This window comes from Manis javanica, chromosome 12 (genome assembly GCF_040802235.1).
Source record: "Manis javanica isolate MJ-LG chromosome 12, MJ_LKY, whole genome shotgun sequence".
Taxonomy (NCBI): domain Eukaryota; kingdom Metazoa; phylum Chordata; class Mammalia; order Pholidota; family Manidae; genus Manis; species Manis javanica.
The window spans coordinates 80299997-80314281 of NC_133167.1; the positions used below are offsets into that span (position 1 = coordinate 80299997).

Genomic DNA, 14285 nt, shown 5'->3' on the forward strand with positions numbered 1-14285 from the left:
CCCCACAACTCATCTTCCTGGACACTTGCCACTGGAGGGTATTTCTCTCATTAGTAACCCTTTCTAATGCTGCAAGAAACAACCACCCCACTTTTCCTGCCACCTCATGGCCACTCAGTTCCGAGTCCCTGATTTTACATGGGGCTGACTCCACTGCCTCCAGCACCCCCATTTTTCCCAGATTCTGCGGAGAGGCCCACTCCTCCAGGAGGCACTTTGCCACAGACACCATCCCCACTGTGGCATCTCCAGGTGAAGCCTCACCATCCACAGGGGAATCCCTGGGGAATCCCTGCCACCCCTAGAGGGGTCCCCAGAAGCATACCCACCACCTCTAGGGGACTAAGTATCTCCACACCATCTGTAGGAGCAGTCCACACCAACAGGGAACCATGAGGACCGATTTCAGGTTCACCAGATCCTGCCAACTATGACGGATATAGCATTGGAGGGAGAGATGTTCCCAGGCCAGGGCAAGTCACCCTATGAGAGTGCAAAACCGAAATCAGTCAAGGGGAAGGGCAGGTAGGAGAAAGACTTTTATCTCTTACAGTCGCTAGCCAGGCTCAGCACCATCAGACTCCTCCAGCCACGGCTGATGCTGTCCTTCCCCTACCCACCTCTTCTAGCAGGAACTTTGCCAGATGCCAGACCAGTTACACACCAGGAATGGAGGGGAGGAGAGAATGGCCATTTCCTCTCCACCCCTTGTCCTGGAGGTTGCAAGGCCCTGCATTGGTTACAACCATTGATCTGTAAATGGACTTAAAAGGACTGCTGGATTCCTTAAGGGAAGAGACAACCACACCGAGAAGCGGATATCCAACCAAGAGATTTATTTAGCGGCAGTGAGGTGGCTGCCCACGAGAGAGAGAGAGGGCAGCAGCGTGGGCTGGGGAGCTTTGGCTTATACCCTGTTAAGGCACTGGCACCAGCTAATTGGCTACAGAGTCATTAGGGTTAGCTGGTGGGACTTGATTGGTCTGCATCACAGGTGTTCTGTTGTCATGAGTGGGAAGCTGAACTTATTTATGGGAAACTGAAACTCAACGGTCACCATTTTAAATCAGAGTGTGGGGATTGGGTACCAATTTTACTAACAGGACTAAGGCTAGGTGGGAGGTTCTGGAAATTCTGCATTGACCCCTTAGCTCTGTGCCCTCTGGAGTTTACACACAGGGTAGAGGAATGTAACAATAGATTTATACTAACTAGATGAAGCACTTGTGATGTGCCAGGCCTTCCAAGCCTTCTTCCCAGGGTAACTCCTTCAATGCTCTCTGTGACCTCATGTAAACAAGATCCTATGATGATGGCCAAGGGACGGGTGGAGAAACTGAGGTCCATGCTAACAAGGTCTGTGACTCACCCACAGTCAAATGCCTATTAAGTGGTTAAAGCTGGATGCTGAACATGAGCTAGTAGCTCCGTCCCTATTCTGCAATCTTAACCATAACATTTGTTCCCTAAATAAGCCAAACCATGAACAAAACGGATGAACGTATCCATTTTCTCAGTGTATCCAAACCTCACTCCCTTATGTCTGAAACAATACATGCGTAGAAGCCGTAACACATACGGGCTCCCAAGTTCACTGCCCTGGGCTGCATCAGGACCCTTTTGGATGGAGAGCATGAAAAGTGGGGAAGTGACTGACTGGTTGTCGTGAAATGTGGCTGAGACAGCACATCCCCTTGGCTGTGCTATTCATGCCACACAGTGGTCACAGGGTATGTGCTTTCTAGGAGGAGGGATTACTGGGTTCACCACACAGGCTGCCCACCACATATGCCAACAGGAGGCACTGGGGTATGGTCCTCAGATAACAGAGACCTCTGGAAGCTGGATGCCTTGGAAATAGATGAGAACACCTTCATCTCCTCTCATTGCCACCCCTTCAAGGTACACACCTGAAAACGGCCTAGAGGGGAGGTGACTTGCCCAAGTTCACATGGCCTGAATCGGGCCTGACTGGCGTGATGTTCCACACTCCATGCCAAGCTTGGTTGGCATTCGTCCATCTCTGAGTCTGTGCGTCAGACACGTGTGACACCAGCCCCCAGGAGTTGGAGGTGTCATCCGTATATCCCTGAGGATGTCCCTAGGGAAGAATGTCTGGCATGACCCTGCCTGTGCAGGTTGGGATGTTGGGCAGCTCCTGGGAGGCACTGTGGCTTCAGCAGGACAGGGAACTGGTGAGAAAAAGAGGTCTCAGCTAAGCTCGTCTCTCAGCTAAGCTCGTCTCCTAAGAGCTGGGACCCTGGGACCCAAAGAGCGAGGGGAGGGCTCTGGTGGAGATTTGTGTAGTCATGCATGGCAAGGGGGCCAGGTGGATGGGCAGTCAGCAGCCCAGAGGGGCATGTGGATGAGTCTGAATGCAGGGAGGGGCCCACAAAATGAAACCTTCAGGAAGTGATATCACTGATGACACGCCCAGTAGAACCTGAATTGTGACCTGGTGCCCAGTTCCTGGTCACAGACCCCAGTCCTGCTCACTTGACCAGAGACGCTCGACAGAGCAACATACGGTCTTGTTGTGCAGAGCCTTCTGAAGACATGGAAGTCAGGGAAGCAAAGAGGGACAGTCTTCCTGCTCGCTGTGGGCGTTGGCTCAGAGACCACCTCCAACGCCTCTGTCTGTGTTGTCCAAGGAACCCCGAGGTAACACAGGGCAGCCCAGAGTGGGCCACACCAGGTCCAGGCCCCAAGTGTGACCCATCCCGGGATGACCTTCCCCTCCGCCCCTTCTGTGTGTGTGTGGTGGGTGTGCGGTATCGGCAGGACTGAAGGCTGGGGAGGAGGGGGGCCATTCCTGGGTGCCAGCATGTTGTGAGGTGGTGGCCCCCTGGTGGGGCAGTCAGTGTCACACCTCTGCTCTCATCATTCAGGACATGGAGGTGAGTGTTGGGACCAGGTACTTCCACCCACATGTTAGTCCTGAGCCTAGGGGGTGTCCTCTCCTTCCCTTAGGGACGAGTCCTATGCAGATGGCCCTGTGTGCCTGATGTAAGGAGCAGGGTTTGAGGCCCACATTTCCCCGAGGAGAGGTCCAGGCAGCCCCAGGTGGCACCTCCCAAGCTACTAGGCACTAGCTTTTCGGAGATCCACCATGGGGAGCATGGAGCTGGTGGATGGATTCACCTACTCCATCTCCCTACACCTGGGGCAGGCTGTCTACACCAAGGACACCGTTCCAAATCTGGCGGCCTGCCAGGGCCCTCCCAGGGCTTCCCCACGAGAGTGGTTGACAGTCGGGACTGTCATCTCATTCCCTGGGGGCACCCCTTCCCTCTCCTTCATTGCACCCCAGAGGGCTGGGGACTCTTGGGTGAGTTGCAAACCTCCCTCGTCCTGGTGGTTCCTGGGTTTCCCGCTGACGATATGCCCCCTGCCCCCTTCAGCATGAAGAGGAGTCAACTCTCCGTGGGAATAAGGTCCACAGGCGGAGGGCTCCCTGGACAGGTGTGAGGAAGAAATGGAGAATGAGGACGGCACGAGTGGAGCCAGCCAGAAACATCAGCTGGCGCACTCCTGAGTCCTCACTCCCTCCTGAAGACACTGACCAGTCCAGCACAGGCCAGCAGGCCACCAGGTGATCCTCCATCCCCTTCTCGGCCAAGTCGGGCCTCTGCCCACAGCCCTCTGTGTGTCTTGAGTGTCCCCACATGTGTCTGAGCTGCAGCGTGCTCCTCTGACAGGCAGGGTGGCTGGTGATCAACCTGTTAGGGTACCCATGGGGAACACGGGAGGAGCCCTAAAGGGGCTCCCCTGGCGCCTGGCGGTATAGAAAGGACTACCTGCCAAGCAGGGCCACTTTGGGGCTATTACTTCTCTATACCCGATGAAAAGCCTTTGGCTTCACCCGTCAGGGGAATCAATTTGGAAAAGCACATGGAAAACAGCCTTTGGAATGGAGACTTGCAATTCCCTGTGGCTGGGACCAGTCCCTTTCCTCACCGTGGCCACATGAGGGACCTCTGAGGGCAGCAGAGGGGTACCTGGGAAGGTTCTGGTAGGACTTCCTTCAGCAACAATAGGTAGGAAGCACTCACTTTGTGCAGGCCCTTTGGGGACTATTAGCATAACTGAGTGAAGGAAGCAGACACAATACTGGGACCCTGTCCCGGGTGGAGTTGGACAGTCACTTCAGGCATCAACCACAGGTCACGGCCGGGGAGCATCACGGGAGATGCTCTCACGGCCTCCTCGTGCAACACAGGGGATGACAAGGGGCCAGATGAGGAACTGGAAATGTGAGCACTCACTGGGCCCAGAGGGGACACTGCCCATCTGCACAGAATGGGGGGCAGGAGTTAGGGGCTTGGGGCAGGGGGAGCACAGCAGAAACCAGCAGGTCACTGATATTTGGATTCCCAAAGGCAGGCTGATGACTGGGGACTTCCTATTTGGGAGGATGGGAAAGGATGGGGTCCCAGGCTAGACACACAGGGTCAGGAAGGGGGAGGGGCAGATGCCTGGACAGGCAGGGAACTACACAGCGGCCAGGCCCACACAAGGGTGGGCCAGGAGGGCAGTGTGGCTGGGAAGACCAGGCTTCTCACTCTTCCACCCCAGGCCTTCCCCCAGCCATGGGATGGGCCGGGCTAGGCGCCAAGCCTGGGAGCCCGGTGATGTGACCAGCGTTGTACAAGGCACCCAGCTTTCATCTATCCCGGAGGGCCAAGCCCTCCACTGCTTGGTCCAGGAGGAGCACCTGGGGCCCACTGTGGCAGAGCTGGAAGGTGAGGGGCTGCAGCCAGGGGACCGTCTAGGGTGGGCTTCCTGGACTGGGGTTGCCTTCAAGGCAGTGAGGGCTTTTCTGTCATTGTTAAAGTGTGGGGAATCAGCCCTGGGGTGACCCTTTCTCTGTGTCCTGCCTGCTCCAGAACCACGGCAGATGCAGCAGGCTCCAGAGACACGGGGAGGGCCGGCTTCGTGGCTAGAGCCAGTTCAGGAGCTCCCTGAGACCCCTGTTCTGGAGCTAAGGCTGGTGTCACCTGTTCCAGACCCTGCAGAGCCGGATGATGTCCCAGCAGTGACCTCAGCTCCGGTGACGGGCCCTGAGCTGGAGCCTGCCAGAATGGCATCGGGCCTGGCAGTGCCAGAGCCAGCTCCAGAGCCCACCAGGCCCTGTGCTGTGAGCACCCACGTCGTGTCAGGGGAAAAGGAGCCCACCATCCTGGCATTCCCCCACCGCCTGGTGGCCGAGCAGCTGACCTTGATGTATGCGGTGAGCACAGCGGGCTCAAAGTGGGGGTGGGCCTTTCCTGTGCCATGGGCTGCCCCAGACCTGCTGTCCCCTGATGTGCACTCCTGTGATCTGGGCCCACATCCCAGCTTCCCACCATGTGCCCTTAGAAACTCTCCTCACCCCCAAGGCTTCACTGACCACAGGGACAGTAGGGCTGGCATATAGGGGTCCTTGCAGACCAATGAGGAATAGCGGAGGGAAGGTGGGCAGGGCCTGGCAGGGGGAGGAGGGGCAGGGTAGTGCAGGGGTGCTCAGGGAAGTGCTGCCAGGGCCTTAGGTCCTCAGGCCACTGGCCTGGCAGGCTGCACAGCCTCCACACTTCAGAGGCCCCTGCCATGTACCTGACTACATGGGAGACACAGACACCAACAAAGGCCTGGTTGGAGTTCTTTGGGAGGAAACTGCACCTGAGTGGGTAGTGGGATCCACGGGGTGACAGAATGGGAGGCAGATGCCCCAGGATGGGCAGGCGTGAGCTGCCTTGTGCTGCCTTGTGCTGCAGGGAGGAGGTGAGTGAGGATGCCTGTGCGCAAAGCCCCTCTGTTCCCCACCACTGTGGCGTTCAGTGCATCCGCTCCTGGGTGCCTCAGTGGATGGGGTCCAAAGCCTGGACTGCCACAAGGCTCACACCACTTCCTCATTGGCCTGGGCTTCAGATCTGACCAGTAACTGCCTGGGGCCAGGGGCAACGTGGACACAGCTGAATGACCCTCCTTGCCATCCCCAGGAGCTGCTCACCAAGGGGGCAGTGACCAACTGCATGACCTACTTTGGGTGCCAGTCATACAACGGAAACATTCTGCACCTGGCCCCCACCGTCTATAAGATCTTCAGAAAATTTGATGACGTGGCTAACTTCGTCATCTCCTCCTGCCTCGGGGCCCCGAGCATGACGGCCCAGGACAGGGCCCAAGTGGTGGAGTTCTGGATCCGGGTGGCCAAGGTGTGCCATGGGACAGCCCCCAGGGTCCATCCTGCCTCTTGGGACCTGCTCCCCTCCTTGGCCAACTCTCAGGATGGATTCCTGAGGTCTGACCCCGCACGGACCCTGGGCCCCTCCTGCCAGGGGCGTGCTGACCTGGACTTGCAGGCCCCGGGAGTGGGACAGCCATCCCTGGCCCCTTCCTTGGGTTGAGATACAGTCCTCCACCCAGGAGGGCTGCTCAACAGGTCCTGGGTGCGCTGGGCTCCCTGGGTGTTTGTCTCCTTAAGGACAGGGGTTCATAGGGGGACACAAGCACAGAAGCAGGCTGCGTTCTCAGCTCAGTCTTCCCACCCAGGAGTGTCTGGACCTCAAGACTTTTGCATCCCTCCATGCCATTCTCTTGGCCTTGCAGAGCCCTGCTGTGGGTCGTCTCAAATGCACCTGGGGTCATGTTTCCTGGTAGGTACTCCTGTCCCTGGGACCAGGCCACCTGAGTGGACCAGAGACACCACCCCTAGGTCTGGCAGTGTCCCCTCAGTCGGCTGGGGCTCCTGGGAGGCTGCAGACCCTGGGGACAGGGGCTTACAGGATGGCGGGCTCTCAGAGCCCCTGTGGGTTAGGCCAGCGGTTCCCCCTCAGGAATCGGGTTTCTTTGTCAGGTGTGGGTTGAAGCCAATGGGAGATGTTCAGCATGTGTTCTGTAGCAGGAGGTCTCTGCCCCAAGGACAGCCACCTGTCCCCAAAGCAGATCCGCCCCCAGGAGAACTGCAGGCCTCAGATTCCCCAGGTCTAACAGCCATGGAGGAAAGGCTCATGCAGGCTAGTGGAAAAGGGGTCCAACCTGTTGGCCCACCTGTTGGCCACATGTCTCCCTCCTCTCTCCTCCCCTTAGGAAGATCTCCAGGATGCATAAGAGGCTTATGCAGGAGAAGTGGCTTAACCGGAAGTGGCTCTTTACGGTAAATGGAGGCTAGAGGTCTGAACAGAGGGGATCCTTGGGGCAAGTCCTCTCCTGTGCTGTGGCCAAGCCTTGGGGATGACTCGAGGTGTGCATGGTGAGAGGGGGCAGCTGATGGGAGAAGTAGGCTCCACCTGGCCCCCAAGGTGTCCTGGGTGTCTCCCTCCATGCCTCCACTTGACTGGGAGCCTGACATTCAGTAAGGACCCAAAGGACAGGCTCCTGGTCAGGGCTGGGGCTGGCGCTGGGTTGGCAACAGGGGTGGGGCCTATGGCTGAGCAAGGTCGGCCCCTCCCCAGGGCCCCCTGAGCCCATCACTGCCCCTCTGAGGACTCAGGCTCATCTGGTCATGGAGGGTTGTCACCCTGGGGTGTGGGCCTCCCAGGTGAGCAAGGTCCAGGGAGCACAAGATGGCCTTCAGCTTTATGCCCATCCCACCTGGTCGTGTGAGGGGAGCCGTGGTGATAGCCAGGTGACAGTGAGTGCTCAGGGCATGCTGGGAGGCAGACGGAACTCCCCTGACACTCTGCGGGTGAGGAAGCCTCTCAGGCCAGCCGTCCGCAGCCCAAGGACACCCATGAGTTTGAGTGTGTGCTGGAGCTGCGATCGCCCTGGGCTGAGAGCCTGCTGGAGGTGGGGACAGCATAGTACCAGGAGACTTGGGCGAGGCATCCACCAACCAAGCTCTGGTTTGTGGGAGGCCATGTAGGAGGGGAGCATGAGCACCTGAGTGTCCTGGACCTTGCAGGAGGTGACCTCCATGTTGAGGCAATGGCTGAGGGACCCCTGGGAACTCTGGCATAGGGAGGAGCAGGTGAAAATGACCTGCCCAGGGTTGCGGGTGGTGGGGCGACCCTGCACTTGCTCCTGCTGCCACCAGCCGTGAACTGCCAGCACTGGGGTGACCAGGAGGGCGAGAGCAGTTGGCTACAGGGAGGAGTTGGAGCACAGGTGCAGGGACCACAGGTCTCGGGATTGGCCAAAAGCCAGGCCTTGGCGGGACAGGAGGGGAGAGCAAGGCGAAGGTAGGGGTGGGAGGCAGCACAGGGTGGTCCAAGTGGAGCTAGGGGCTGCGAGTGAGGGGTTCAGGGAAGGCTCTTTGGGAGCCCGCCTCTGAAACAGGCGGGGACTCATCACCTCCCCACCCCAGTGGCACAGGGCATGGTCCCCTTCTTCAGATTTCTCACGGCCGGCCTGCTGGTTTTAGACAAACCCCTGGAACATAATGATGTGGGTTAGCCCAGAGGGGCACAGGGGTCAGGATGGTGAGCTTTGAGGAGGAGAGAGACCCTAGTGAGCCGTACCTCTCAGCACCAGGCATTCCCGCCTCCTGGGGGTTCTCCCTTACAGCCCAGGAGCTGGGCTGTTTGGAGAGGACTGCCAGAGGGACCCCCCCTAAGTCCTGGTCTTGGCCCCAGGGCAGATGGGGCTGAGGGCTACAGGGGGCAGCCTCTGAGCAGGACTGGCCTCTCCCTCAGGCCCTGCCCAGGGGGAGGGATGTTGCTCCTTCAAGGCAGGAAGCACATGGGGGGTGCTGGCCATGCCTTCCTGCCTGAGGCCTACGCCTCCCTGTGTCATCAGAGAGAGTTGAGTGGGATGCTTGGCCTCAGCTCCCCAGTCCAGTCCCCCCTCCTCGGTACCCCAGATCCTGGCCTAGGTCTGGGTGCTGTTTCTGGCAGGCCTGCCGCTTGGAGGGCCCCAGTGCTCCTCCAACTTGAGAAAGGGTGGGGAGGTTTGGGCCTTGTTCTGGGTGCAGGGGGCTGTTTCTGATTCACTTTGGCTGCCTTGCTGCCTTCCAGGCTGATGGGATGAGAGAGGCAGAGTTGCGCTACTGTACCACCCCGCCACAGAAAGGGAGGTGTGGTGCAGGGCCCTTGGGTAGGACCCTGTCCGGCCCAACTCCTGGGTATAACATGTCTTGAGAAAGTTAACACACCCAGGGCTGAGGACACTCAAGGCTTTGTCAGGTGGGGGGTGACGGTGGCATCAAGACAGCCTTCCTGGAGGAGCAGCTAGAGACCCAACAGTGGGAACAGGCAGGGCTGGATGGCATTGGAGGGAAGGTGGGTTTCCACATGAGCAAAGTTCCGGGACCATCCCACTGCCCCACTCCTCACGCCCCTCCTTGTCCACATCCTGTCCTTCCTCTGCCCCAGGAATGTTCCATCGTACGTGAGATCATGACATACAAGCACATGGCCAAGATGCATCACCTGGAACCCGAGGAGCACTTCAGGTCCTTCTTTCAGGCCGTGGAGACCCTGGATGAGCAGGAGAGGTGAGGCTGGGCAGGAATCACGTGTGGGTTCCACCTGCTGGCAGGCTCTGGGAGAAGGGCCCCTGACATGTGGCTCCAGGGACTCACAGGTGCCCCTCTGTCCTGCAGCTACACCCTGTCCTGCCAGCTGGAGGCCCCAGGACAGAGGGCCAGCACAAAGGGACTCTTGTTCTTCAGGTCCCATAACATTTAAACTTGGCGGCCAGAGCCAGGTAAGTTTCTGGCCTGGGGCCATTCGCAAGGGGTGGGCTGCTCCCCAGCCTCAGGGAAGCTTTGGGCCATGTTGGGTGTGGGGAAGTACTAAAGACAGGTTGGGCTGGGACTCTGCTCCACTGCGGAACAGTCCTGTCAGGCTCAAGGGTGATTCCCCTCCCTCTCTGGGACCCAATTTCCTCCTCTGTGAGTGGGTGATGCTCATGAGCCTCCCCGTGACAGGGACCCCACGGGTGACGGTGATTGACAGGACCCTCTGCACAGGGCCAGGAGCAAAGAGGGTAGTGAGGACAGGGTGGAAGCAGGATAATGGGGGGAACCTGGGATAACCTGCCTCTTCTGTTCACCTGCGTGGCCCTGTAGCTGCTGTCATCGGGCCCACGACCCAGCTGGTATCCTGGCTGTGTGCGGAGTAGAGCTTCCCCTTTGGACAGGAGGCACCCGGCACCCCAGGACCCTAGTCTGCTTCCTGCTCCTCTTCCTCCCGCTGCTCATCCTGAGCCTCTGCTGGGGCAGGTGCTCTGGCACCTCCTCCATTGGCTGACTTTGGCATCTCCCCATGCTGCCGCTGCATCCTCAAGGGCCTGTACGTAGCCACTGCCAACCTGGCCGCCTTCGTGCTGTGTCCTACCCTCTGCTCGTGGCCCGCTGGACAAAGGCGAGCAACCCCACCGTGTGGAGGGTTTTCCCCTTCGAGTAGGTGGCCTCCCACCATGACGCCAACTGCTGCCTGGGTGCCATCAGCCACCGAGTCGTAGCCACAACGGTCCAGGAAGAGCTGGGGCCCATCCTCACCATGGCCAGCCTTTCCCAGGATGGACACAGAGATGGCGCAGTGCTTTATGGGACCACCGCCCCCTGGGCGCCCAGCAGAGGCATCCGAGGCTGCAGGGCTGGTCGGCCGACACAGGGTCCCGGGACATGCTCCCAGCAGAGCCCCTGTACAACTCCCTCCCCTCATCCCTGAGAAATAGCCTCCCTAGGCACAGTGTGGTCTAGGTGTTGTGTCAGAGGTTTGGGTTGGGTTCATCCTGTGCAGAATGTAATAAATGAACGGATTGCCACCACACTGCTCTTTCTTCTCAAAGCTCTGCCCCTCCTGCAGACATCGTGTGCCCCAGCCCACCCCACCCCCAGCCCTCAAACTCTATGACGCAGGGGGGCCCTGACCTACGCCAGGTTGTCCTCCATCCTCGGTCCTCGCTCAGGAAGAGCGGGGCGCTCTAAGCCCCAGGCTGGCACACCTTGGCAACACTGGGGAGGGCAGTCCAACAGAAACTGGACCTTCCTTCCTTCCTTCCCGACCTCTATAGGTTATGATCAGACGCCCCGGGGTGTCTCTTCACGTCTTCAACACCACTGCAGATGTCATAACCCAAGTAGATCCCAGGGCTGCAAGGCACCAGTCTAGCACCATCCCACTTAATGACACACAGCTGCCCCACACATTCCAAGAAATTCCTTTTCAAAAAATGTTGAACTTGGTCTCAAAGCACCTCCAAGATGTGCACTCCTTCCTTTGAGGGCCTTTCTGTGAGCCCAACTTTTCCATGCTTCACACCTCAGAGCACCCACCAAAGCTCCCAGGTCTCCAGTCCTCCCCCATGGTGCCCCCCTCAGCCGTCCATCCCCAGGCCAGGCTGGTGTGAGGCCCCTGGTATCCCGCTCCTGGCTCCTGGCTGAGCAGCCTGATGTCTGTGACAAAAGGCTGGGGAGGCTGAGTGGAGGCACTTGGCTCTGATTCTCCCCATAATGCTCTCCCAGGGCTCTCAGGATGTGTTCACTCTCCCAGGAGGGGAGGTCTGGCCTGCAGGGGAGCTGCAGGATCAGCACAAATACCCCCTTGGGGGGCTCCACGCTGGAGACAGTCTCCAGGCCATATGCTGCAGGTGGAGCCCCAGACTGGGGACTGGAGAAGTGGAAGTGGGCCCTACTGACAGCCTCAGGTGACCGGATGACAGGAGGTAAAATCAGGACACCCAGGCCACCCTCCTCCCCCTGGCCCTGCCCACAGCACCCTCAGAGCCATCTGCCTGCACGGTGGTCCCAGGGATGACCTCAGGCTCCCCGGCCACATAGGGAAGGAGGTTTGGGCAGAAGAAGGGCACATGGGCCTCTGGCAGGGCGGTGGCCCAGGTCAGACCTGTCTTCCTGCACGGCCCACCAGCCTCAACCCTAGAGAGATGAACTTCTGGGCCCAGAAACAAAGCAGTAGCCCTGGGACTGCTGGGTGGTCACTGAGGTCAGCAGTCCGTCCTGCCCCGGTGTGTGCAGGTGCCCAGAGCATGCCACGCCCTGGACTGCTGCTGCTGGAACACCAGGCTCACACGGCTGCGTGGCCACCCTGACTATGGGCTGCAATGCACCTGCCCCACCCGATGTGTGCTGTGGAGATGGCACGGCCCTCTGGCACCAGGTGTGCGGCTCTGTGCCCAGGCACGGGGCTCTGGGGACTCCCCATCTTCGGGCTCCTCAGAGAAGCTAATGCTGGATTTCTTGTTCACGGAGTCGAATAACGAACTTCGGAAACACTAAAGGTAGGAGAGCAAGTGCGAGGCTTTTATTTAGAGATGAAGCAGGCAGGCAGAGCTCCTGGCTTGCACCTGCCCGGAGGGCTCAAGACAGCCCTGGGTTTCTGCGTCTTCTAGGGGATTTACAGGTGGTTGAGAAACAAAGGGTAGGGATGCAGACTGGCTAAATGGCCCCCAAATGCTTATTTTTAAAGAGACAGTTAATTTCTTATCAGTCTTCCAGATTATTTTGCAGAGTTAACACAAGAAATTTACTGCTCTGATTCTTTCCCAGAACAGCAGCTTCTTGGTTTGCGAGCATATCAATCAAGACTGCCTGGTCCTGCTCCCAAGGTAGGCTGAGTCATTGTCTGCTATGTTAAGAAACCCATTTTTTGACTTCTTGGGTTTTAAAATGCAATCTTATCTTGATGTTGGAATCTTTCCTGTTTTTACTATGTTGTTTGTGACTGGGCTCACTTGCCATTATTACTTGCCTAGGATGCAAATCGTCTGATTAGGGCTAGAGGAAGAAAAGCAGCATCTGGGTAAAGTTAAAGATAATAAGCTGGGCCTTTTAGCAGGCTAAAGTAAATTTTACAATAGTGTCATTTAACTGACACAATAAAGACATGGGCTATGCTGAGGTATTTTCTTATCTGGGGGATATTCAAACATTTCAGGCCAAGTTACTCCTGGGCTTTTAGTTTTCATCAATCTCACAGAAGAATGCTTGTATTACTTTAGAGAATTAATGTGACTGACTTTGCTTAATTGTTTCATATGGAGTTTCAGTAGGGGTTTTATTCCAGAGGCCCCCCTACTCGGTCTGCACCCACAGTCCCTTCCTCACTACCACTGAGGCTCTGTGGCTTCCCTCCCCAGCTGCTGCCATTCTCTCCTTGTTCTTCCTCCAGGCTTCCCTTCTTCACTCTCCAAGCTCTGTGTTCCCATGCTTGGGGCACCCCTCTCTCCCTGCCCTCCCAGCAGTCTCCTTCCCCCATCCCTCCCCTGGCCTGGGACTCCTGCTGAGAGGGCGTTGTGTCTCTTCTTCGGTTCTTGTCCCTGCCGCAACCAAGAATTGAAGGGCAGGAACACAGTAGTGTGGGCTACCTCAGAGAGAGAGGCACACTGAAAGGTTGGCGGTTCCCCCTTTTAAGGATTTCTCAGGAATGTGACAAAGGGCTAGGGGTGTGGACTTGTTAAGTGGTCTCAAGATGTTTTTCTTTGATGAGACATGAAGTTTCTTATCAGTCCTCTGGGTAATTCTGCAAAATTAGCTTAACACAAGAAATGCACTGCTCGGATGCATGTGGGATGCATGTGGGAGCATATCAATTAAGACTGCCTTCCTTACCTCTAAGTTATTGTATGTTCGCTAAAGAGTATGTTAAGTGTGGATAAAATGGAAGTTCCTGTGTCCAGGATTCTCACCTGGGCCTAGTCGGCTAGCTCACTACACGTGTTTGGGCAATATGTTGCTATTGACTCTATAGAAAGAGCTTCCACCCAGTGCTCTGGGTGACACGGTGACACGGCTGCGAGGCTGCAGGAGAGCAGAGCAGAGGCTGGAGTGGTGGCAGCGCTGAGGTCAGAGCCCCAGAGGATGGTTGTGTGGGATGGCTGTGTAGGCAGAGTCCCAGAGGACTTGCTGTATGCAGACTCGCTCTGATTGGATGGGATGTTAGTGATTGACCTGCCACTGTGGAAATAAAGTTGGGTATATAACCCTTTCACCCCAAGAACATTTTACTGTCATTTCTTTCCTCACACTGAATCCGTAGTGAACTTGCCCAGGGTTGAAACCCACTGGCAGGACATTAAAAATCTTACTTCTTAACTTCCTGGGTTTTAAAATGCAATCTTAGCTTTAAGATAGAATCTTTCTTGTCTTTACTATGCTGTTCATGGCTGGGCTAGCTTGCTACATTAACTGTCCAGACCGCAAATTACTTGATTACGGGATGAAGGAGGAAAAACAGCATATAGGTAAAGTTAAAAAAATAAGCTGGGCCTTTTAGCATGCTAAAGTAAATCTTACACATGATTACAAACAATTAGCACAATAAAAACACAGACTATTTTCCTTCACCTGGGGAATATTAACTGATCTCACTGTGCATAATGCTTAACACAGAGTTCTGCTAGGG

The 14285-nt window shown here is 57.0% G+C and overlaps 2 protein-coding genes across 5 annotated transcripts in view; one reads left to right on the forward strand and one right to left on the reverse strand.

Annotated features, from left to right (window-relative positions):
* The window catches only part of LOC140845146 (uncharacterized), a 66385-nt gene that overhangs the window by 40360 nt on the left and 11740 nt on the right, over positions 1-14285 (reverse strand). The gene's annotated exons all lie outside the window — the stretch shown is intronic.
* On the forward strand, positions 431-10683 carry LOC140844848 (uncharacterized). Its single transcript, XM_073217771.1, has 13 exons — positions 431-525; positions 1746-1902; positions 2467-2661; positions 3402-3592; positions 4576-4742; positions 5007-5230; positions 5754-5760; positions 5818-6194; positions 6532-6635; positions 7069-7135; positions 9291-9412; positions 9521-9624; positions 9989-10683. Exons 1-12 carry the CDS (start codon positions 431-433, stop codon positions 9603-9605), a joined length of 1791 nt encoding a protein of 596 aa, XP_073073872.1. The 3' UTR covers positions 9606-9624; positions 9989-10683.

Coding starts and splice junctions, on each gene's coding strand:
- LOC140844848 (XM_073217771.1), top strand. CDS start 431: ATGACGGATATAGCATTGGAGGGAGAGATGTTCCCAGGCCAGGGCAAG. Junction 1,903..2,466: donor CTCATTGCCACCCCTTCAAG/GTACACACCTGA, acceptor CCTGGTGCCCAG/TTCCTGGTCACAGACCCCAG. Junction 6,195..6,531: donor TCTGGATCCGGGTGGCCAAG/GTGTGCCATGGG, acceptor CTTCCCACCCAG/GAGTGTCTGGACCTCAAGAC.